The sequence below is a fragment of the Esox lucius genome, chromosome 5 (assembly GCF_011004845.1).
Source record: "Esox lucius isolate fEsoLuc1 chromosome 5, fEsoLuc1.pri, whole genome shotgun sequence".
NCBI classification, from domain to species: Eukaryota; Metazoa; Chordata; class Actinopteri; order Esociformes; family Esocidae; genus Esox; species Esox lucius.
In genome coordinates, this window is record NC_047573.1 from 13,321,693 (window position 1) to 13,345,346 (window position 23,654).

Sequence of the window (23,654 nt, forward strand, 5' to 3'; positions counted from 1 at the left end):
TTAGCATCCGTTAGTGTGTCATAGGAAAGGTATGTGTGATTTCATCCAGCGTATCAGAGAGCAAGGTTACTGTGTTACCCAGTGGATTTGGATTGATCCATCTAATCCTTTTCGATCTCGGCCAGATCCTTTGGGTTTGCTGAAGGCGTTAGGGAAGGTTGCTGCAGGTAAGGGTTAGGGGAAGATCTCAGGGGACTGAGGAAACAGTAGGTTTATCAACTCTATCTCCCAAGGCTATACTGTACCACACACACACTTCAGAAACTCCCAGCAGAGACATTCTCACACGCCCAGCAGGTCAGACCCTCCCACACACACACACACACACACATCACTCAGGGAAGAAACACCAGCCTCTTTCAATCTTTGTGTCTGTCTCTCACATACTTGCTCCCAAAGATTTTCTGTCCAACTCACTGCTGACCAGAAAGTCATAGAAAATAAGTGAGGGTCCAGCTGAAGTATCTGTGCTGATATAGAACGGAGAAGAGAGAAGTAGAGGACAGCGGAGGGGAGAAGAACGGAGCAGAGAAGAGGAGTAGGGACGACAAATAACTTCGGAGGAGGAAGGAGAGGGCATTGTGGACATCTCTAGCACAGAGAATAGAGGAAGGAGATGATGAAGACGATGCTCTGTGTGTTGTGCTGCGTGTGCGTGGCTCAGGCTGAGATAGGAACTGTCACCCCTGGAGCATTCCTCTGCATGGGCAATAGCATCACACGCATTCCCGCGCACATCCCTGAGACAACCACCGACCTGTGAGTACACACCCGCACCAAGACATTAAGGTTGGAGAGGTGGTACTGGGAGGCTACAGTGGCTAATGAAAATGGGTTTTTTTTTCGTAACAGCTACTGTGACTTTGTGTTGTCGTCATGTCATTGAGTTGGCGACGATGACAGGGCCAGGGTGGGGGGGGGGGGGGTTTGTGGGTTCAGGAATGGTAGTGGGCTATGGTCCACGCTGTCCTCTTGCCTCTAGAGTTGAAACATTTCTAGAGGAATCCCAAGGCCATTGACACAGACGGGCAACACTGTTTGCGTTTGACTGTTGTGGGACCTCACACACAAACACCCAGGTACACACGTGTGCATACAGGTGGAATGACCAACAAGACTCTTAAGCACCATATAACGGGGTCTTATCCAATTCTACCAACCTTGCATTTACTATGAATGTCCTGTCTTCCTTAAAACCAATCGTCACAGAGTTAGGGTAAAGCTCAAGCTGTTCGATTCTTCGTCAAAGGAGGATGTGACTGAGATATCAGGGTCACCCTAACAGACACAGAAAAACACGAACGCACAGCTGGCGGTTATATCGTTCCCAGCAGAAATGTGAACTGTATGTGTGTTCCATTCTCAGGTCAAGGCCAACATCTTTCATTCAAACCCAGTTTGTTACTTGCTCGATGGACTTAGGGACGCTCTGATTCGTTGTTGTGCTTTACAGGGAGTTGAAACAGACCCACATAAGAGTGTTTCCCCCGGATGCCTTCCGCAGCTTTAAGCAGCTCACCACCATGTAAGTTCATGTTCTGTTGTGTATGGTTTCGACCTCAAAATGTGTTTGACCCCAAGGTGAGAATTATTATATTCCGCTCATTCTTTATTTCTATATTGTCTTTGACCTGTTTCTGTGTAGAGTGTAAGTGTGTGTGTGTGTTAAGTGTGACCATCGGTTTAGACTCTGATGTAGGACATGCTGAGTAGAAACACTGGACATACGAATCAAGAGAGTGAGACATCAATGTGTTTAAAAGTGTGCTAGCTTGCTATACATAGATCAGCCAGTCTGGCTGCTGCTGTACTCCTCCCTCCATTCCTCTCCATTCCTTCCTGTGTGAAATTCTCTCCCTTTGTCTCTCACTCTTTCTCTCCTTTTGTCACTCTCTCTCTTGTTTTCTCTCAGTGTTCTAACAGAGAATAATATGTTAAAGGACATTGGGGCGTTTGTTTTTGCCAACCTTCCCAGGCTCACTGAGATGTAAGTACCAGTCCAACGGTAGCACATTATTTGCATATCGTTCAGAAATAAATCAAACACCATTCTCACATTACATTATACACAATGTGCAGATTTATTTGCTTTCATGTTTGCTCCAGAACAATCACCAAGTCTAAACATCTGGTCATCATCAATCAGCATGCTTTCATGGGACTACCCAGACTAAAATACCTGTAAGTACTGCATCAACTGAACCATAAGTCTTAAACCTTAAACCCAAAGCCGTAAGCTCTAACCCAGAACCCTACACCAACACTCCTTATCATAATTAGCAATGCATTATGAACAGGGTTTCGTGAGACAGCCCACACTAAATGAACTGAAAGTACCAGTCAGCATTAACGCTTAAACAATTTAATCCTGAACACCAATCGTAAATCAGCAGGATTTGATGGGAATCTCCTGTTTTTAAGGACGATCTCCAACACCGGACTGAGGTTTCTACCTAACTTCTCCCATATCCACTCCACTGTCCCAAGATTTCTGCTGTAGGTTTTTATGTTCAGTAGTGTACATTCAGTTGTTATTCTTACTGTATTATTACTGTACATTTAGTAGTTTGTTTTATTGAATTGTTACTGTAGATTCATTACTTCATGATACCTTATTGTTGGGAAACATGAATGGGACAGCCTGGACACAGTCACTCCACATTGATTCTGTGTACAGATGAATCTGTCCTGGTGGGGACCAAATATCCCTGAAATAGGCTATCTTTGCCTCAGGGGTTAGGTTTAGAATGGCCTCTTAGACCAGGTTATGCTACGCTCCAAGGAGGCATGAAGAGATTTGAAGGTATGGCTTTGCAAGACTAGATTTAGGTTAGGATTTGGGTTTGAAGTAGGTATAAGGGTTAGGTCTATGTTTTTTATGGAAATATGGTTTTCCCACAGGGATAGTATAATTTGAAACATGTCTTTGTGTACTGCAATATAGGGACCTACAGGACAATATTCACATAAAAAGCATCCCAAGCAACGCTTTCCGTGGCCTCACCATTGATACAATAGATGAACTGTGAGTAATTCCAGACAGAGTCCGTAAACCGTACACACAGTCCCACCTGGAAAGACGACAACTTCACTGAAGGACTATTAATGTGTGGGTTGTTCTTTTAACAGACGACTGAATCAGAATGGCCTGAGGCAGGTGGAAAGTCATGCCTTTAATGGAACCAAGATACACAAACTGTGAGAGCGCACACACGTACAGACACTGACACAGACATACAAACAGACACATGGGCAAACACAGCCAGCATTACCTCCTCCCTCCCCTCAACCTGTTCTCCTCTCTCCTACCCCTCCCTGTCTCCCTCTCAATCTGTTTTACTCTCCCTGTATCTCCCTGTCCCCCACTCTCCTACTATCCCTGACTCTTTCCCTGCCTCCTTATCTCTCTCTCTTTCTCTCAGGTTTCTCATGGGGAATCTGCAGCTTTCTCATATCCATGACAATGCCTTTGTTGGAGCTGAAGGGCCTGGCTTTCTGTAAGGGCAGCTCAACATCAACACACCAGGCATCAAACCTGTTGTTGGGTTTTTGTGGGTTATACCCCAACCTGTCGTTTGTGTGTGTGTGTGTTTGTGTGCGTGTTTGTGTGCATTCGCGCATGTGTAGAGACATCTCTCGTACTGCTGTGAGCTCCCTGCCGGAGTCAGTGCTGGGTGAACTGGAGCATCTGCTGGCTGTCTCCGTGTTGTCTCTCAGAGTTCTGCCTCAACTGTCCCTGTTCACCAAGCTACGCCAGGCTAACCTCACCTACGCATCTCACTGCTGTGCCTTCAAAAACCAACAGAGGAACAAGTACATACACAAACACACTACAAATAGTTCACCATGCAAGATATCTGTGTATAGTATCCTAATGAGAGTGTGTGTGTGTGTGTCCGTGTGTGTGTGTCTGTCTGTCTGTCTCAGGACTCGCCGGATAAGCTCTGCATGCTTTAAACCTGAGGCTGAAAATGAGCAACACTTTTTTCTGGACTTCTGCTTAAACTGGACCACCGTGGCCTGTAGTCCCCTCCCAGATGCCTTTAACCCCTGTGAGGACATCATGGGCTCCACGCTGTTACGCGTCCTCATCTGGATCATCTCTGTGCTTGCGTTGCTTGGCAACACCGTAGTGCTGCTTGTGTTGCTCTGTAAGTCTGTCTGGATGTTCAACTCTTCTAACCATATTTAGCTCTGCAACTTGTTTATCTTAATGCAGTGTATGACTGATGATATTTTAATTAGTACAGTCGCTGTGATGAATAACGAACTTCCTCGCCCCCATTCCCGGTTGATACAGGCAGCCGAGCGAAGATGACAGTGCCACGCTTCCTGATGTGTCATCTGTCATTTGCTGATCTGTGTATGGGCGTGTACCTGATGGTCATAGCAACAGTGGACATACGTACGAGAGGACAGTACTACAATCACGCCATCAGCTGGCAGACCGGGGTGGGCTGTGAAATCTCTGGATTCTTCACTGTAGGTGTACCATAGACCTGGGAATGAGTGTGTGTATGTGTGTAGTGTGTGTGTGGATGTTTGTGTGTAGTGTGTGTGTGTGTGTGTGTGTGTGTGTGTGTAGTGTGTGTGTGGATGTTTGTATGTAGTGTGTGTGTGTGTGTGTGTGTGTGTGTGTGTAGTGTGTGTGTGTATGTTTGTATGTAGTGTGTGTGTGTGTGTAGTGTGTGTGTGTGTGTGTGTGTGTGTTGGTTGCGTGTGTGGGTGTATCTATGCTCCCATATTGAGGTGTATAGAGAACTCCACCAGTGTGCCCCATTGAAAGGCTAACTTTTAGACTACCTGTTCTGGTATTTCTGTCAAAGCGTAAACTGCAGGGAAAAAGGCCAAACAGACTGTTCCTAAAATCATTCATATTACCCATATTCATATATTTTCAACAACTGGTATATGTATAAACCAAACAAAAGTATTTTAACATATTTCAAACATTTTGGAAGCAAAACAGTTTCAATCACATTTTCAGTCATTAAACATATTTCAAAGATATCTGTAAACGTCCACTGGGTTAATGTAGACTTACCGTGGCTTAAGGAAGGAGAGATCAGATAATAGGATACAGTTTTTTTCAGTTGCTGACAAGCGTTTATCTATACTTAAAATACTTTTGCTAAACTCGTCACACAGCAACACACCTACATCACACAATTAGCCAAATAGTTAATTATCTGCTCAAAACCACATTTTGTTCATTAAATACCAACTCTACTTTTCAAAATGTTAAAAAAGATATCTCTATATACACTAACTCTGTCAAAACACAACAAACCCAGCTCAATATCCAATCAGTCTGTCAAAACTCTAGCACATATTTTCTATCCAAGAAGAACATATAGTCAATCATAACACAATGACTTTCAAAATACTAACAGTTGATGGCATTACAAAAAACACCATTACTTTTCATATTCCAGTTTTACCTGCATATAATAGACAACATGAAATCCATTGTTTTATCATTCATTTTCCTTTTACTGTAAACCACTCTTGTTGAGTGTTGAATGTGTGCATTTTTGTCAACATACTATCTAAAAGTGAATGAGCCATCTTTACTTTAAAGAACTTCCAATAGAAAAAAAATGTAAGTGACAGAATTGCTGCAGTAAAAGCTTAATTAGCAAAATAAATTTGCTGCCAGTGATCAGCAAAAAAATCTAACATACATGGCCTTTGGTTTCAAATGTGTAAAAATTAGATACAACTTACAGTAAATCAGTTATTTTTCAGATTAGTTTATTCAAAAATGCTACAACTCTGTTTCCAAAAAAGTTGGGACACTGTATAATGCAAATAACAGAATGCAATGATGTGCAAATGATTTATCCTTATATTTAACTGAAAATAGTACCAAGATAACATATCAAATGAAATGTAATTGTTTTGGTAAATATACATGCCCATTTAGAATTTGATCCCAGCAACATGTTGGGACAGGGGCATGTTTACCACTGTGTTGCATCACCTCTTCTTTTAACAATGCTCTGTTAGTGTTTGGGAACTGAGGAGACCAATTGCTGTAGTTTTGAAAATGAAATGTATTCCCATTCTTGCTTGATATAGGATTTCAACTGTTCAACAGCTTCTTTGTCGTATTTCTCATTTCATAATGCGCCCAATATTTACAATGGGCTACAGGTCTGGACTGCAAGCAAGTCAGTTTTGCCAGACTCCTTTACTACGGAGCCATGCTGTCGTAATATGTGCAGAATGTGGTTTGGCATTGTCTTGCTGAAATAAGCAAGGCCTTCCCTGAAAAAGTAATTGTCTAGATAGCAGCGTATGTTGCTCCAAAACCTGCATATATTGTTCAGCCTTAATTGTGTCTTCACAGATGTGCAGGTCACCCATGCCATGTGCACTAATGCACCCCCATACCATCATGGATGCTGGCTTCTGAACTGTGCCCTGATAACAAGCCGGACGGTCCCTCTCCTCTTTAGCCCGGAGGACGTGGTGTCCATGATTCCCAAAAAGAAATTCTTATTTTGATTTGTCAGACCACAGGACAGTTTTCCACTTCACCTCAGTCCATCTTGAATAAGCTCTGGCCCAGAGAAGGTGGCGGCATGTCTGGATCTTGTTTATATATGGTTTCGTCTTAGCATGGTAGAGTTTTTACTAGGATTTGTGGATGCAGCAATGTACTGTGATCACAGACAATGGTTTTCAGAAGTGTTCCTGAGCCCATGCAGTGATTTCCAATACAGAATTGTGTCTGTTTTTAATGCAGTCGTCTGATGGCCCAAGATCACAGCCATCCAATATTGGTTTTTGGTCCTGTCCCTTCTTGGTCTTGTCTTTTAATGATACTGTGTAGCGTACATAATGAGATCCCCAAACTCTTTACAATTTTACATTATTGTTGAACTATTTTACCCGCACAGTCTTTCACAGAGTGGTGAATCCCTTCACATCTTCACTTCTGAAAGCCTCATCCTGTCTGGAATGGTATTTTTATATCCTGTTGCTAATTAACCTAATTAATTGAGATGTGACACCAGATTTTTTTTGCATTACACAACTTTTTCACTCTTTTGTTGCCCCATCCCAGCTTTTTTTTTAAATATTGCAGGCATCAAATTCAAAGTGGGCATACATTTTTCAAAAAACAATCACCATTCTCAGTTACAACATTTGATATGTTGCCTTTGTACTATTTTCTATTTAATATAGGTTTTATATTATTTACACATCATTGCATTCTGATTTTACATTTTACAGTCCCAACAGTTATGAAAAAAGTGTTCTATATATAAGGTTTGAACATGAGGTCTTCATTTCTGGCTGTGTGCAAGCATTTCTAAATAAGACAAGAAATATCCATCATTTTGGTATTGGGTAAGCTTGTATGCAAAGAAAATATAAGCATTTTAGAAACGTGTCAATAGACTGCATATTCATATAAAAAAAACATGCATATAAAAAAAAAACATGAATTGTGTTAATGGTATGGTCCACAACAGACATGCTGCACTAATTATGTTTCGAGTGTTGAAAATGTGACTACAGATTGGACAAAAGGATGTTACAGACTTTTACAGTTTATACGATTGTACAAACTGTAAAAGTCTACGGCCTAGCCTCTGTATGGTATACTGAATGAATGTGAATGCTTGTGAGTCTTTAATAGTGGCACTGTGCCCGCAGGTGTTTTCCAGTGAGCTGTCTGTCTTCACCCTGACGGCCATCACCCTGGAGCGCTGTCACACTATCACACACGCCCTACGGCTGGACCGTAAACTCCGCCTCCGACACGCCTGTGTTGTCATGGCTACCGGCTGGGCCTTCTCCTTTGTTGCAGCTCTGCTACCCATCATAGGGGTCAGCAGCTACAGCAAGGTAACTGATCTGTTTTGTGTCACACTTCTTTTGTGTCCAGCTTCTCAGCCAACTTGGGCATAATGTGCCTGTGTGCGTGTGCGCGTGTGTACTCACATGCCTGTGACATCCTGATGTTCTCACCAGTATAGTAACCCAGGCCAAATCATGACTGATGAGGACATCTTACCGGTCCTGACTTACATACATTTCATTTTTAGGCTCGGGGTAAAAAGTTACGGTTAGGCTTATGGTGGTGTTTTAGGGGTTAGGGTTACGGTCCGGTTAAGATTTGGGTTAATGGCTGGAAAATTTGATTGAATGAAAATCAACATTGGTCCCCAAGTAAAACCAGTGTGTGTGTTTCAGGTCAGTATCTGCCTTCCCATGGATGTGGAGCGGCTGCCCTCCCAGCTGTATGTCTTGTCACTCCTGCTGCTGAACGTCGTGGCCTTCCTGTGCGTGTGTGTGTGCTACTTCGGCATCTACCTGTCGGTCCACAGTCCCTCTTCGCCTCCAGCCAGTGCCGAAACGCGCATGGCTCAGCGGATGGCCATCCTCATCTTCACTAACTTCTTGTGTATGGCACCGATCTCTTTCTTCGCCCTCTCTGCCGCGATCAAACATCCCTTCATCACTGTATCCGGCTCCAAGCTGCTACTGGTTCTTTTCTACCCAATCAACTCATGCGCCGACCCCTTCCTGTACGGATTCTGCACTCAGACATTCCGCCGGGACTTCTTCCTTCTGGCGGCACGATACGGCCTGTTTGCCACCAAAGCGCAGATCTATAGGACAGATAGTTTCTCCGTTCAGCAGGCAGCATGGATTCAAATGTCACCTAAGACCTACCATGGGACATTGTGTTCAGTGGTTCACATCAGCCATGCGCCCTTACCCTAACTCTTGACCTTTATCATCTCATACTCTAAACCAAAGGCCAGGCTTAAGACACTGTGTTGGCTGGTACAAGCAACGACTGTTCTCTGTGTGGGACAGAACCCTATTGCTTCAGAGTACACACACACACAAAAATACGTAGACAGGATGACAGTGTGTATAGTACTGGGTGATCTTCAGTCATTGCAGGTGGTTGTACAGCACTTTTGTCTGCAATTTATTCCACAAATTCAGCTGATCACGTACCTTACTGAACCACCATTCTGACTTCTCTCTGTCTTTGCGCTCCCCTTCTCGGTAATCTAGCGTACAGTTTTTAAAGATACATAACAATGTTTCTGTTGTTGTGTTTGTTGGTATCCATGAGCTGGGGGGGTTGATTAGTCTCACCTGAGATTACGATGTCTCAGTGGTTGCCTTTGCACTTATGACCATGAGGAGAAAAAAAGAAAATGATGAGAAGAGAACAAATCTGTGTTTCGCTGCGGGTGTAAACACAGCCATAGTGATTTGTTTTGAGGCCTTTGTCCCTAGAATTAGAAAATGTTTGATAGCAGTGCCGCAGTGGTAGTTTCTGTGTGTGCTCTTTCTTTCATTTCTCCATCCTATTCATTTCTCACATTGGATTATTTTTCATTTTGCAGCTTATCCAGAGCATCTTGAAAGTGAATACATTTCCATACCTTTTAAACACTGGCCCCCCCATGGGAATGATCCCCCGCAATCCTGGCCTGATACATGAAAAATAACTTGCAGAATTTGCAGTTAATTGACATTGTTTGTAATTCAGTAGAATTACTGGAATGGAGGTTTGACACCTACTTCAGGGACAAAGACCATAAAAATATTACTGTGAGACATTGTATTCCTGTCAGACCAACAGATAAAATGAAAGCATTTGACTTGCTTTAAGTTTTTGAGGTGCACTTGGGCTTCATTCAGCTTAAAAAGTTGGAATTTTTGACAATATTCAAATGTATTTAACATTTTAAAACAAAACAAATGCAGACGTATTAACATTATCATCAAAGGTTTATTTCTGGCCTGGTTTTCTCATGAAACATGCTTATTGCTGTATAAAAATGTTTTTTTTTATGAGTTGGTCATCGGTTGTTATTTATTCATCCAACAATCCAACATCAACCGGCACACAAAGAGATTCATGCAGGCTCACATACATACAAACACTTGAGTGTGTAGCCTTATCAGAAACATTCTGTCCTTCAGTCTATCCAAGGACAATAACCACTCCCACAACACATCTTTCGGTGAGTGTGTGTACCAACATTTGTGTCTATGAGTGTGTTTTACACAGCTGCCCTCAGCCCGGTTCATCAGGAGGGAAATGGCTCGTAGATACGTATTCACACCAAACCCCAAATAGGCTTTCCAAGGTTGCAGCAGGTGTGAGGCTGGTCCATGGGTCTACCTTAATCAGGAAACACATTCCAGTGCCAGATAATTTGTGTAAATAATACCTACCGGGTATGAACATTTAAATAAAAAATGCCCAGTACCAAATCAGCCCCTAGACCAGGGGTGGGCAAACAAAGGCCTTTGGGCAGAATTCAATCTGCTCCACATACAGAGAGGCTAGCACCAGGGCTGTGCGGGCTAAATGCTGCTTGTGTCTGCAATCATATTAATCATGTAGAGCTAACCATCGTTTTGACTGAACTATCCTGTACGCTAGGATATACAAAGTATATCAAATATATATTGTTGGTTCTGGTCCACTTGTTCTGGTCCACTGCCTTTGTTGTGAGGTTATCCTAACGAAACACTGGCAGTATTTAAGCATTCCCAAGTTTGGACATGGGAAGTACCTTCCCCTCCAGCGAGATTTTTTCCAGCCCTGCTAAGCTTGATTAATGTAAGCAACTGCTCCATAGGATCTTGGCTTTTTCAGGTGTGTTGTTGTTGGAGTAAATGCACTCCTAGTCCTTGTTACTGCAGCAGCAAAGATTGTCTAAAGCAGTGGTTCTCAAAGCTCTCATCAGGGCCACAGAGCCATAGCATGTATTTAATCTATTCCGGAGAAGGCACCCCTAATTTAACTCATTAATTTATAATTAAGCCTTTGATTTATGTCAATCAAGTGAGTTACAAAAAACATTGTGCAAAATATGTAGGTCCCCAGAAAGTGGTTTGAGAAACACTATATCAAGAAATGTGTATGTTTGGCCACAGGAGGTCGCTGTGAGTCTAGAATGTGATTGGTGTCAGGTCGTCCAGTGTCCCTGAGTTAATGGCTTCTCCTGCTACACACGGAGACAGCGCAAGCAAGCTGTACAGGGGGGAGCAGACAGAAAAACACTAACTACACCCCGGGTAGAACGTTAGCGCTCTGGTTGCAGGTTTGAGAGAAAGGCGCACTGGGTTGTATTTGAGGCCTTGTGTTGAAGCGTGAAGCGGACGGTCGAGGAACGCTTTCTGTATTTTAACAACTGACTCCCCAAATGAACTCCGTCAGAGCCACCAACCGGAGACCCAGGCGAGTCTCAAGGCCGCGCCCGGTGCAGCCCGACCGGAACGAGGGGGACCAAGGTGAGAGGTACCACCGTCAGAGCATTGAATGCTGGAGTCGTGTCAGGCAACTAGGGTCTGCTATGACCCGAACCTCTGCTGCCTGGCATGGGGGTGTTATTTAGGAAACGCCGAGGCTTGTAACTATGTGGCCCTGGCCAGGCCGCGCTTTGTTTGGCTTGAGTGACTGTGGCTACCACTAGTGTAGGGCTGGGGGTAACAAAGTGAGTGCTTTCCCTACTGCGTAGCAAGCTAACGTCACCTCGCTAACTAGCCAGCTACTGTCCAACTGGCCCACAATGCACACATAACGACGACCGTGGGGAACTCACTGACTTTGCCAGGCCGTGTCATCATGCACGGGCATTGGCAGTAAGCGTTCGCCACTAGCTAGCTATCAGACGCTTCGGACGAAATTAATCTGCGTTGAGTTTTTGGACTGCCATTTTTGGGGTGTGTTGCCGTAGTTAGCCACCTATCAGACTCCAATTGCTAGCTAGCTAGCTTCTGTAACGGTACTAATATAACACATAACATGTCTCCATTGCTTTGAAGAAATCAGACGTAATTTGGACAGGTTAACTACCTAGTGATTTCGTAATATGCATTCAACCAGCTGAACGTTAGCTAACAAACCGGATGACTCACACTAATCAGTTACGGTATATCATTTAACTAACTAGCCAGCTAACTTACCAGCCAACTAAGCTAGTAGTGTTAACCAGTTGTTTGAGTAGGTTAACTCGCTGTGACGTGGTTTGTTTACACGGCGTATTTACGAATTAGGTTTCTAACTAACAATAACCTAATTAACTAGTCATTCAGTTTAGACTCCTGTCCTGTGCAGATCTGCTTGACCAGCCTTTGGCCCAGTTACCGGCAGGTCTGTTCAGAGCTTATCGGAGACTGTCGCTTTATCACGGTGTGACGGGACAGACGCCAGTACACCCCCAGTGAAAGGAAATGGCTCAAACGGGCCCTAGACAAAGTTAACAGTCGTCGAACCCGCTGCAACGCATCAGCGATTATCAAGCACCAACCTTTGTCTGTCTGTCTGTCACCCACGCAGCCCGGCAATACTAAAGCCTGCGCTGTCATAGGTTATACGTTCAATCAAATACATCATGACCACACATTCTATAAATGGTCGCAGCGCGTTTATTCCAGCCATCAGCGGTCAGTACTCATTGATTTGTATTGTAATCGGCCCAGTACGTCCCTGACAAATGCAGTACCAGAGAGATTACTTTTTGTGGGTAGATGGTGTTGTTTAAACTGCATCTGACTATATTTGTCTTAATCCTTGCTGAGCAAATGTGTCATCTGTCAGTAAGTTCAACTGTGCTTAAAGAGGACATGTCTTAGTGCTGTGTTTGTGTCATTGTGCAGTGTTGATGTATGTGTGTAGACTGCTCTGACCGTATCACCTGCGTGTCGACTGCGCTCTGACCGTGTCGACTGCGTGGCGACTGCGCTCTGACCGTGGCGACTGCGCTTTGACCGTGGCGACTGCGCTCTGACTGTGTCACCTATGTGTAGCAGATGAGGAGGCTCCGGCTGCAGCGGCGGAGGTGGCTGTGGAGGAGTCAGGACCTGCAGCGGGGAACAGCCCCTACCAGCTCAGACGCAAGTCTCTACTGCCCAAGAGGACAGCCTCTAGCACAGCAGCCGCCTGCCCTAGCAAGACTGCTATGGAGGTCAGTGTGGGGGAGAGGGGGAAGCCTCTTCACCTTTCTGTGATGGTCACATCACCCTATTAGTTTTGCAGATGTACGTTCTCTACATGCGGTGATTGGCCAAACTGAGAATGTTGCTAGTTTCATGAAGTTAGATAATATTGAACTTCAGGATCATAATGATCAGTGTTCTACATAACAGAACTGGACAAAAGTAGACACATCCAAATGTGTACACTGTCATAAATAACCCACACTATCTGATATGCCTCCACATATCACCAACTGGAAGTGGGGGGGGACCATTATTTTTCTCTCTTTTGGCCAAAAGTCAACAGGGCACAAAAAAGAGGTAGGTTACTTTACGACCATTTTAAACCCCTCAGCTCTGAAATGGGTACACTTTACATCATTCAAATAACACTAGGCCACTTCAAGATATGACTGTGTAACTCAAACATCTAAATGCACATCCCCATTAAACGGTGTGCAAACAAATGTTTCCAGTGCCCAGTAGTGCTGCAGGGATTACCATTAACACCCAAATGCTGTGGGGTTTTAATTGGCCGGTAACATTATACAGGCTTTTTGTCTTGGGGTCTGCTATTGGATGTACAATACTGTGGTTATTAGGCCATGTGATCTTGCATTTACCATTCGGCTTTGATCGAACCTTATTAAAAGAGCACCGTTTTCCAGAGTAACCTGAGAAGAGCAGACTGTGCAAAATACAGAATAAACAGATGCGTAATAGCTTCTTGAAGGTCCAGATCTTTTAGTGTTGCAAACAAAAATTCTGTGAAAATTACGGCTGCAGTTTTTAAAGGGAGCATTTGAAACATCAACAGAGCAAATAAATGTTATTATGAAATAGTCCGTTTCATAGTGGAAAATAGAACACTGGTTGAGTAGGTCGAATATGGATGGTTGTGTTCAGTTGAGGGAATCACCGGGAGGAAGGTCCTCATTTAACAGGGTGTTCGTACTCAATCCAAACAGAGCTGTAGATCCATCCAGTGACCTGCAGAGTTCAGGTGTGGTGTGCATATTTAAGGGAAGCACCGACAGGGGTAAGGGCTGAGTTATCCTCTATAGAGAATATTTTTGTTCACAAATGTTACGGAACACTATACAAAAGAAGCTCTCTCAAAGACAACATGCTCTCGATCGATGCTAAGAGGCTAGTGTGACATCACTGACAAATGTATAGTTGCAAAACAACAACCACCCAGGACTTTATTGAAAAGGATTAGGCAATAGTCTTATTTCGCCTTCTTTTAAAAAAGAGGACTACCTTTTATGTGCATTTGCGGAGACACTCAGAAAAACCGTTGGTGTTAGTCAGTTTGTCTTTGACATCAGAGGCCTTTAGAATGGCTGAACTGGTGGCCTAGGATTTGATGTGACTGAGTATTCTGTTGCTACTAATGTTGTACCCATGTTGGGTATTTAACATCATGAAGCTATTCTGACATGTTTCCATTTTTGCAATACGTTGTTCTTATCCATAGTCCAGTAGCCAAATTAGCCCTTTGTCACAGTTTTTATAAATTTATATGTCCTACAAAATTGCTATCAATCTGAAAATTTGATTAGCAAGGAATAGGATCATTTATCACTATGTGCCAGTATAACTGATGTAACATAAAAAAACAAAAAACAGTTCTGTAATATAAAATGAATCTCAGATTGACTGATCAGGGAATTGTTCTTCAGCCCACAACGCTTCACCTGTCTAACTCTATGCCTACCCAGGTGAGTAGTGTAATGTAGCCTTCATACGTAGCCTTCATACGTCTGAAAGGTTATGTACTAACATTGTACACTGCTAGCCGCCATGGTCTCATCTGAGATGGTCTTTGCCTAGATAATGACAGAGAGGGTAATAGAAAACAAAACCCGTAGGCTAATAGGTGTCCTACTGTAAATTAAGTTTAAAAGTACTTGCTCGTATAGCTGGCTACTGTATTGATTTCAGAAACTGTGCAGTGCTGTTGGATATGGAAGGGAAATCCACGATTCCCTTACTTGACAGGCAGTGGGACAATTCCTTATTTACATTCATTGTTTTTGGCGAGGTTTTTATTTCCAGGAGCAATCAGAGAGAGACAAATGGAATAGTCTTCCCTTTTAATCAGAGGTGGAGTCTATTGAAGCCTGGTCCCCTGCAGAAAGATGTTCATTGACCTGAGAGTGTTACCACTCCACCATGGCTCCTCGCATGCTATGGGTTATTTCATTAAATCCATCACTTACAATAAGTCGTTTTAAAAGTGGTAATCTACCTTTGGCTGGCTGTCGTGTTCCAGTAGGCCTAGACCAATAAATCAGTTACATTTATTTTATATCAGCAGTTCTCACAAAGTGCTTTTACAAATACCCAGCCTAAAGCCCCAAATTGCAAGCAACAATAAGAGTTAATGCAGTTGCTAGGAAAAACTCACTAATAGTGTTTAAACTTAGAAACTAAGAAACCTAGGAAGGAACTAGACTCTGAGGGGCCTGTCCTCTTCTGGCTGTGCCGGGTGAAGATTATTTGAGTGCATTTTGGGTCACATCAATGTTTTTGCATGTTCAGATGACAAGCAGGTCAATAAATGCGGGTGGACTGAGTCTAGAGTCTTTAATCAGAGTACAAATTAGCTGCATAACCAGGTGGACAAGGACATGGACGACCAGGTGGGGTGTGGGCAGTGTCCGCACGAATCATCAGGCAGCAGCTTGATCTACAGCACGACCAGGGGCACTTTGGACAAGGACAGCTACGGGTCATTCAGGCCAGGTACTCCTGAGAGGAGGTCCAAGTGTTCTCTTAAGGTTTAACGGGCACCAGGAGAGTTAGAGAGAGCATTCCTTGGATTCATAAGGATCCCTGAGCATAGTTTTCCCACTGACCCTTGGCCCCCGTCACATAAACAAATGCAACGCAAACTATTGGGACTTTAGACCGGACAGACTGACCCCAGTCCCTCGGCACAATAATGTAGCAGTGTAAAACTGCCCTGTTATGCATATTCCGTTGACATGCATATTACAACGTGCATATTGTTGGGTTCAGGAGAGGCGGTGAGAGAGAGACCGTGTTCATGCGTTAGCCTTCCCGTGGTTGGGGGACTAGCGGCGCGCGCCTCCTGCTGATGTGTGTTGTTTCCGACACAGGGAGCGTCGACCTCCACAACAGAACCCTTCAGCCACCGAGCCAAACGGGCCAGGGTCTCCGGGAAGAGCCACGACCTGCCCGGTAAGAATCTGTGTTGATGGACTAGGTTCTTTCGAAGTCTGTGTGTGCGTTATGTATTGATACTAATGCGTGCGTGTGCGCAGCGGCCCCCGCGGAGCAGTACCTGCAGCAGAAGCTTCCGGATGAGGTAGTTCTGAAGATCTTCTCGTATCTCCTGGAGCAGGACCTGTGTCAGACAGCCTGCGTCTGCAAACGCTTCAGCCAGCTGGCCAACGACCCTATTCTCTGGTACCCACAGCCTAGTCCACCGACAGCCTGTTGTAAAGAAACCTTGTCTCCATCATCACACTTAACATAATATAGAGTTCCTGATCATGTAACGTGCACGTCTGTCATGCGAAACATTGTTCACTGTGACCTGTTTACGGGTCAACGTGGGGTCCGTGCCGGGTGCCGGGTGTTGACCGTGTACCCTTTCCGCGCGCGTCTCCAGGAAGCGTCTTTACATGGAGGTGTTTGAGTACACGCGTCCCATGATGCACCCTGAGCCAGGCAGGTTCTACCAGGTCAGCCCGGAGGAACACGACCATCCCAACCCCTGGAAGGACAGCTTCCAGCAACTGGTGGGTTTTGTGCGTGTGTTTCTCTGAGCGTGGGCTTCTATGAGGGTGTGCACTTCTTTCATGTTATTTTAACATTGTAATTACGTTGGTTTGCAGTACAAAGGAGCCCATGTGAAGCCTGGCTTTGCTGAACATTTTTACAGCAACCCTGGGAGGTACAAAGGCAGGGAGAATATGCTGGTAAGTTGTTCACACATACAAATCTACACATTTTCAATAGGGCTGTCAACCAGCTTGAATTAGCTCGAGTCTACATGAGTGTGTGTCTGTGTCTTCAGTACTATGACACAATAGAGGACGCTTTGGGAGGGGTTCAGGAAGCTCATTTTGACGGCCTGATCTTCGTCCACTCTGGGATCTACACTGACGAGTGGATTTACATAGAGTCCCCCATCACCATGATAGGAGCAGGTATGGTATCTGGGTGACTGGGTGACTGGGTGACTGGGAATGGATGTCACTGTATAATGGTGAAATGGGCCTACCTTTTCATTGTTGTAGCTCCTGGTAAGGTGTCGGATAAGGTGGTGATTGAAAACACCAGAGACTCAACATTTGTCTTCATGGAGGGATCAGAGGACGCTTACGTGGGATATATGACCATAAGGGTAAACTGAACACACACACCCTGTCATACATTGAACCCCATCACACACACACACCCTGTCATACATTGAACCCCATCACACACACACACCCTGTCAATACAACACACTCAGACCCTGTCATATGTCGACTCGGGCACACGCTCCGTCAATCAACACACACCCCTTCACACACTTCATGTTTAACCTGCTTTTCTCCGTAGTTTAACCCGGAAGATAAATCAGCCCAGCACCACAACGCCCACCACTGTCTGGAGATCACAGTAAACTGTTCCCCCAACATAGACCACTGTATCATCAGATCTACCTGCACAGGTAACAGCCCTGGGCCTGCCCTGTCTCCCCGCTGAAGCACGACGAGTGATGTCATTTCTGACTCCAGGCAGGCATGTTGGGTAATGCAGTGTGTCCCTTCTCCAGTGGGCTCGGCTGTGTGTGTGAGCGGCCAGGGGGCGTGTCCTACTATCAAACACTGCAACATCAGCGACTGTGAGAATGTTGGACTTTACATCACTGACCATGCACAGGTAAACACACACACACACACACATCAGTGGCCATTCAGACAGACACCACTAACCACATTTAAACACCCTCTCTGTGTTCCTGTGTGGTGTCTGAGGACAATGACGTGATAATGAATTACAGGGTATAACTGAGGACAACAATGTGGAAAATGGCAATGGTGTATTTGAGGGAAATTGTCTTAATGAATTACAGGGTATCTATGAGGATAATGAGATCAGTAATAATGCGCTGGCGGGGATCTGGGTAAAAAACCATGGCAACCCTATCATCAGACGAAACCATATCCACCACGGCCGCGACGTAGGAGTCTTCACCTTCGACCACGGCATGGTAACTCACCTCTGACCGTTGACCTCTAACCTCTCACTCTTCAGCAGACAGCTCTTTACCGTTTGTCTGGCCATGACAATGATTGAGCGTCTCCTCCCCCCGCAGGGTTATTTTGAGAGCTGTAACATTCACAGGAACCGTATAGCAGGCTTTGAGGTCAAGGCGTATGCTAACCCTACAGTGGTTCGGTGTGAGATCCATCATGGACAGACAGGTGGCATCTATGTACATGAAAAAGGACGAGGACAGTTTATAGAAAACAAGATCTATGCCAACAACTTTGCTGGAGTCTGGATCACCTCCAACAGCGACCCTACGATACGGTACGCCCACTGTGACCCTACGATACGTTACGCCCACTGTGACCCTACGATACGTTACGCCCACTGTGACCCTACGATACGTTACGCCCACTGTGACCCTACGATACGGTACGCCCACTGTGACCCTACGATACGGTACGCCCACTGTGACCCTACGGTACGGTACGCCCGCGGTGACCCTACGATACGTTACGCCCGCGGTGACCCTACGGTACGTTACGCCCGCGGTGACCCTACGGTACGGTACGCCCGCGGTGACCCTACGGTACGGTACGCCCGCGGTGACCCTACGGTACGGTACGCCCGCGGTGACCCTACGGTACGGTACGCCCGCGGTGACCCTACGGTACGGTACGCCCGCGGTGACCCTACGGTACGGTACGCCCGCGGTGACCCTACGATGCAATACGGTACTCACATCACCTCTTAGTATTAAGAGCAACTTGTTAATGTTCCGTTCTGTGCATCTTCAGGGGCAATGCCATCTTCAACGGTAACCAGGGGGGCGTGTACATATTCGGCGATGGCCGTGGTCTGATCGAGGGGAATGATATCCATGGCAATGCTCTGGCAGGAATCCAGATCAGAACCAATAGCTGCCCAATTGTACGCCACAACAAGATTCACGACGGACAGCATGGCGGAATCTACGTGGTAAACACAAGTCTTATTGAGATTTGAGTCCTGTGGGTTCTCAAGCTTCTCGGGAGATGTTGACCAAACTGTGTGTGTGTGTGTAGCATGAGAAGGGCCAGGGTGTGATCGAGGAGAACGAGGTGTACAGCAACACGCTGGCAGGTGTCTGGGTGACCACTGGCAGCACACCGGTCCTCCGAAGGAACCGCATCCACAGCGGCAAGCAGGTAACTCAGTCTGGCACCGTTAACTGGGGTACTACAGAGCCTTCGGGAAGTATTCAGACCACTTCTCCACATTTTGTAGTTACGCTGAATTTATAATTCATTAAATGTATTTGTTTTTGCCATCATCCTATACCACAGCTGCCCAACCCAGTTCCTGGAGATCTACTATCCTGTAGGTTTTCTCATCAACCTGATTTGTGACTTACCTGATTTAGCTTTTCATCCAGGTAATTATTAAAATCAGGTGTGCTAAATTAGAGTTGGAGAAAACCTACAGGACAGTAGATCTCCAGGAACAGGTTTGAGCAGCCCTGGTCTAAACAATACCCAATGTGCATTTTATTTGGGAAAAAACATTAAAATATCTCATGTAAGTAAGTATTTTGACCCTTTGCCATGACACTGCACATTAAGCTCAGATGCATCTTGTCCTCTGGTCATCCCTGAGGTTCCTCTAGAACTTTGAGTCCACATGTGACATTCAGTTGGCTTGGATATAAGTTAGAAGGGCATGCACCTGTCTATGGAAGGTCCCACACTTCACAGTGCAAGCCAGAGCAACAACCAAGTCATAAAGAAACTCTCCATAGACCTCCAAGGTTGTGTTGAGGCATGGATCTGGGGAAGGTTATAAAATTAAATCGCTAAAGCTTTGAAAGTTGCCAGCAGTAAAGTGGATTCCATAATTTGTGAAATGATGGAAGTTTGAAACCACCAAGACTTCCTAGTACTGTCCATCTGACCAAACTAACCAGACCAGAAGGTCCTCAGACTGGGGGGATGATTCATTTGACAGCATGACAACGACTTAAGGCACACAGCCAAGACCTAAACATAGCAGTTCACCAAACTGACAGAGCTTTGACAGGATCTACAAGGATGAATGGGAGAAACTTCTCAAATCCTGGTGATTAAAGCTGGTCGAGGCATACCCAAGAAATCTTCAATATGTGATTGCTGCCAAAGGAGCATCTACAAACTAATGAATAAAGGGTCTATATAGAAACATATTTTTAATATATATTGGCAAAAAAAAACAACTGTTTAACGTCGATATATTGAGTATTGTGTGCAAGTTATTGGCATTTCTGAAATGTGTTGTCCTCCCTTTTTCAGGTGGGGGTGTATTTTTATGACAACGGTCATGGGGTCTTGGAAGACAACGACATCTACAATCACATGTACTCGGGTGTTCAGATACGGTAGGTCCTTGCCTCCTCACACGCCTGTCAACGGTTACGGTAATGCCCCTTCACCGTTAGAACATGGCCTCACTGACTCTGTTTGGCTGTAGGACGGGCAGCAACCCCAAGATCAGACGCAACAAGATCTGGGGGGGACAGAACGGAGGCATTCTGGTCTACAACTCGGGTCTGGGTTTCATTGAGGACAATGAGATCTTCGACAATGCCATGGCAGGTGTGTGGATTAAGACGGACAGCAACCCCACGCTGCGTCGCAACAAGATCCATGACGGGAGGGACGGAGGCATCTGTATCTTCAACGGCGGACGAGGTCTCCTGGAGGAGAACGACATCTTCAGGAACGCCCAGGCAGGAGTCCTGATCAGCACCAACAGTCACCCGGTACTCCGCAAGAACCGGATCTTTGACGGCTTCGCTGCAGGTCATTTGCCCGTGCATTCGCGTTTTACGATGACCTACAGTAACGTACAATACTGGTTGATAAGTAGTGTAACCAGTCCTCATCCAACGCCAATGTTGTCAATGTCCTTTACCGTTTTAGGGATTGAGATAACCAACCACGCCACAGCCACTCTAGAGGGAAACCAGATCTTCAACAACCGTTTCGGGGGCCTGTTTCTTGCCTCAGGTGTCAACGTCACCATGAAAGGTACTAACCAATTAGGGTAGTCTAGTGCTAGAAACTTGGGGTAGTTCATCACTAATAGAATGGTAGTCACTTTTCTGGAGAGAATAAAACTCACGTGGCGAGCATTTGGCTATCCATTGAACAAGGGGAATTGGAAGAAATTACAGTGTTAACATGGACCATGAAACTATTTCATTCTCTATTGTTGGACGCATTGGGTACCGAAATATACAAATGATTTGATTTGATCCTGAATCTTGCCTTTTTGGTGTCGTCTCAGTGAGCGTTGTAGCACAAATAATTCAGATCAGGAAATGTAAAATTTCTGCCAGAAGGAAGTATATGCTTTTTGAAGGAAGGTATATGCTTTAATTAATTAATTTCCCCCAGTCATTCTACACAGATTCATCACTCGCCCTTGTAACGAGCCCTGCACATCTTGTGTGCATCGTAGATGGAAACAGAAGACACGTATGTGTTCCTGAGAGTCTTGGCTTTCAGGAATGTGGTCATATTCTAATATCTTTGACTGTTCAAAAGCTGGGGTCCAGTTCAAATGAATATTACCGCTCCATGTGTCCCAGTGGATGTCCAGTGGATGTCAAAAGGACTCCCACAACCAGTGTGTTAGGAACGAATTAAACAGCGCATTCAGCTTACTATGGTGAACAGCTTGCATAGCACATTCGTTCAGATTATTGCCTCGCCAATTAAGTTGCAGAGAGACGCACAATGACAGTGGCTGGCTTATAATGTAAATGGGTCTCTGCAGTCTGGATATTTGTTTGGTCGAAGCCCATTCAGTGGAGATACTTATCCCGCTTCCTCCTCTCTTCTAGATAACAAAATAATGAACAACCAGGATGCCATCGAGAAGGCCGTGAGCAGAGGACAGTGTCTCTACAAGATCTCCAGCTACACCTCCTACCCCATGCATGACTTCTATAGGTAGGTACCCCCCCCCCCCACACACACACACACACACACACACAATACATTCATGGAGTTACACCGCAGTGAAATGACGCGCTCTGTCAACGCTGTGCGTCCAGGTGTCACACTTGCAATACGACGGACAGGAACGCCATCTGTGTGAACTGCATCAAGAAGTGTCACCAAGGACACGACGTTGAGTTTATACGACACGATAGGTAAGTTGACCCTCGCCGTGTGCTGGGCTGGCTAGATACTTCCACCTAGGGCCTCTTCCAGCACCGTTTTTCCTCCCGGGGAACACTGCGACATATTCCTTGCTTGGACTTATTTTGGTGTGTTAATCCTCTTCTCTGTTTAGGTTTTTCTGTGACTGTGGAGCGGGAACGCTGTCCAACCCCTGTACCCTGGCAGGAGAACCAACACACGACACAGACACTCTTTACGACTCCGCCCCACCCATAGAGTCCAACACTCTGCAGCACAACTGAAACCCCGCCCCCTTATAATCTACACACACACACTACACATTCACAACACATACTACACTCATGTACATTGTAAACACACACACACTCAGAACTGCGGCCAGAGAGACTGAATGTGTTCTCATCAGCAACAGTACGGAGGAACTCTTGAGGCTCAGAATGGGTCTGTTGCATTGGGAGTCTCGTCCTGTGACCTGAGGAGCTGGTCTGTATTTGACTGGTCTTTTTTTTGGTTCAGTCTGCAATCGCCCGGTCTACATAATGAGAAAGTGACTCTGACTGAACGGCCGCATGAGATTCTCACTGCTGCATCTCTGGACACCAAATGGACAGATAAAATGGAGGGACTCGAGGAGCGTGTGTGGGAAGTGTCAGGCTACTGATGATAATGTCAGGGTTGCCTATGAGAGACTTACTGTGCATATGGCCCTGCACCTCTGAGGCTCTCCTTGGTCCTGGGAATCTGACTTCTTCCTCAGATAGGGAAAGATATGTAGCCCCGCCCACTGAGAAAGAAACTTCCTGTTCTGAGATGTTGCCGTCCTTGTGGCAACTGTTACTAGGCAGCAGATTGCTGATATATACATACATTCAGCTAAAAGAAAAGAGACTTTGTGATCGAGCACTTCAGCTTTTATATGTTATTCTGATCAACAGATATTATTTTAATGCTTTCTCATGTAGTTTTGTATTTTCAAGCAAAAATCTTACTGTATTTGAATGTCTTTTTATTCTATATTATAATTATTAATTTTTGTTGTTAGCCCAGGTTTGCTGCAGTAGCTCGTCCCAGTGGGTCAGTTCTTTCTGTGAAAGAGAATCGAGTTTAACACTACAGACCCTCTCCAGGCTACTAGATATAGGTGGTAACAGAGTGTGTGTGTCTGCATCTGTATGCGTGAATGGCTGTTGTTTAGGGGCATGTGAATGGTTGTGTTAATATGTACTCAGTGTTCCTGGAGGGGGTCAGATACAAGGCATCAGGCCTTCAGCCTGGGACAGATGA

The 23,654-nt window shown here is 45.1% G+C and overlaps 2 protein-coding genes across 6 annotated transcripts; both read left to right on the plus strand.

Annotated features, from left to right (window-relative positions):
• The first annotated feature begins 317 nt into the window (after window positions 1-317).
• Window positions 318-9,802, plus strand: fshr (follicle stimulating hormone receptor). 2 transcript variants are annotated; one of them, XM_010864565.4, is made up of 13 exons: window positions 319-759; window positions 1,454-1,525; window positions 1,913-1,987; window positions 2,107-2,181; window positions 2,422-2,496; window positions 2,945-3,025; window positions 3,130-3,198; window positions 3,423-3,497; window positions 3,628-3,813; window positions 3,928-4,151; window positions 4,301-4,482; window positions 7,669-7,860; window positions 8,209-9,802. In XM_010864565.4, exons 1-13 carry the CDS (start codon window positions 617-619, stop codon window positions 8,740-8,742), a joined length of 1,983 nt encoding a protein of 660 aa, XP_010862867.2. In that variant the 5' UTR covers window positions 319-616; the 3' UTR covers window positions 8,743-9,802. The 2 variants fall into 2 exon arrangements, with proteins under 2 accessions (XP_019901818.2, XP_010862867.2); XM_020046259.3 differs by having other exon boundaries at window positions 318-759; window positions 3,628-4,151.
• A 1,145-nt stretch (window positions 9,803-10,947) lies between these two features.
• On the plus strand, window positions 10,948-22,933 carry fbxo11b (F-box protein 11b). Of its 4 annotated transcripts, none has more exons than XM_034292202.1 (21): window positions 10,948-11,286; window positions 12,805-12,962; window positions 16,101-16,182; window positions 16,266-16,410; window positions 16,616-16,745; window positions 16,842-16,925; window positions 17,024-17,156; window positions 17,247-17,353; window positions 17,554-17,665; window positions 17,771-17,877; window positions 18,071-18,208; window positions 18,314-18,531; window positions 19,005-19,185; window positions 19,272-19,394; window positions 20,511-20,596; window positions 20,689-21,020; window positions 21,141-21,248; window positions 21,618-21,698; window positions 22,067-22,175; window positions 22,280-22,378; window positions 22,522-22,933. In XM_034292202.1, the coding sequence occupies exons 1-21, from the start codon at window positions 11,199-11,201 to the stop codon at window positions 22,649-22,651; spliced, it is 2,751 nt and encodes a 916-aa protein (XP_034148093.1). In that variant the 5' UTR covers window positions 10,948-11,198; the 3' UTR covers window positions 22,652-22,933. The 4 variants fall into 4 exon arrangements, with proteins under 4 accessions (XP_034148093.1, XP_034148094.1, XP_034148095.1 ...); XM_034292203.1 differs by having other exon boundaries at window positions 12,808-12,962; XM_034292204.1 differs by lacking the exon at window positions 21,618-21,698 and having other exon boundaries at window positions 10,949-11,286.
• The last annotated feature ends 721 nt before the right edge of the window (window positions 22,934-23,654 follow it).

What these genes read in the sequence shown, in the direction of transcription:
- fshr (XM_020046259.3), top strand. Translation starts at nt 617, where the DNA reads ATGATGAAGACGATGCTCTGTGTGTTGTGCTGCGTGTGCGTGGCTCAG. An exon ending in AAATCTCTGGATTCTTCACT is followed by an intron (nt 4,483 to 7,668) that starts GTAGGTGTACCA and finishes CTGTGCCCGCAG; the next exon opens with GTGTTTTCCAGTGAGCTGTC. An exon ending in GGGTCAGCAGCTACAGCAAG is followed by an intron (nt 7,861 to 8,208) that starts GTAACTGATCTG and finishes TGTGTGTTTCAG; the next exon opens with GTCAGTATCTGCCTTCCCAT.
- fbxo11b (XM_034292202.1), top strand. Translation starts at nt 11,199, where the DNA reads ATGAACTCCGTCAGAGCCACCAACCGGAGACCCAGGCGAGTCTCAAGG. An exon ending in GAAGAGCCACGACCTGCCCG is followed by an intron (nt 16,183 to 16,265) that starts GTAAGAATCTGT and finishes GCGTGTGCGCAG; the next exon opens with CGGCCCCCGCGGAGCAGTAC. An exon ending in ACATCACTGACCATGCACAG is followed by an intron (nt 17,878 to 18,070) that starts GTAAACACACAC and finishes AATGAATTACAG; the next exon opens with GGTATCTATGAGGATAATGA.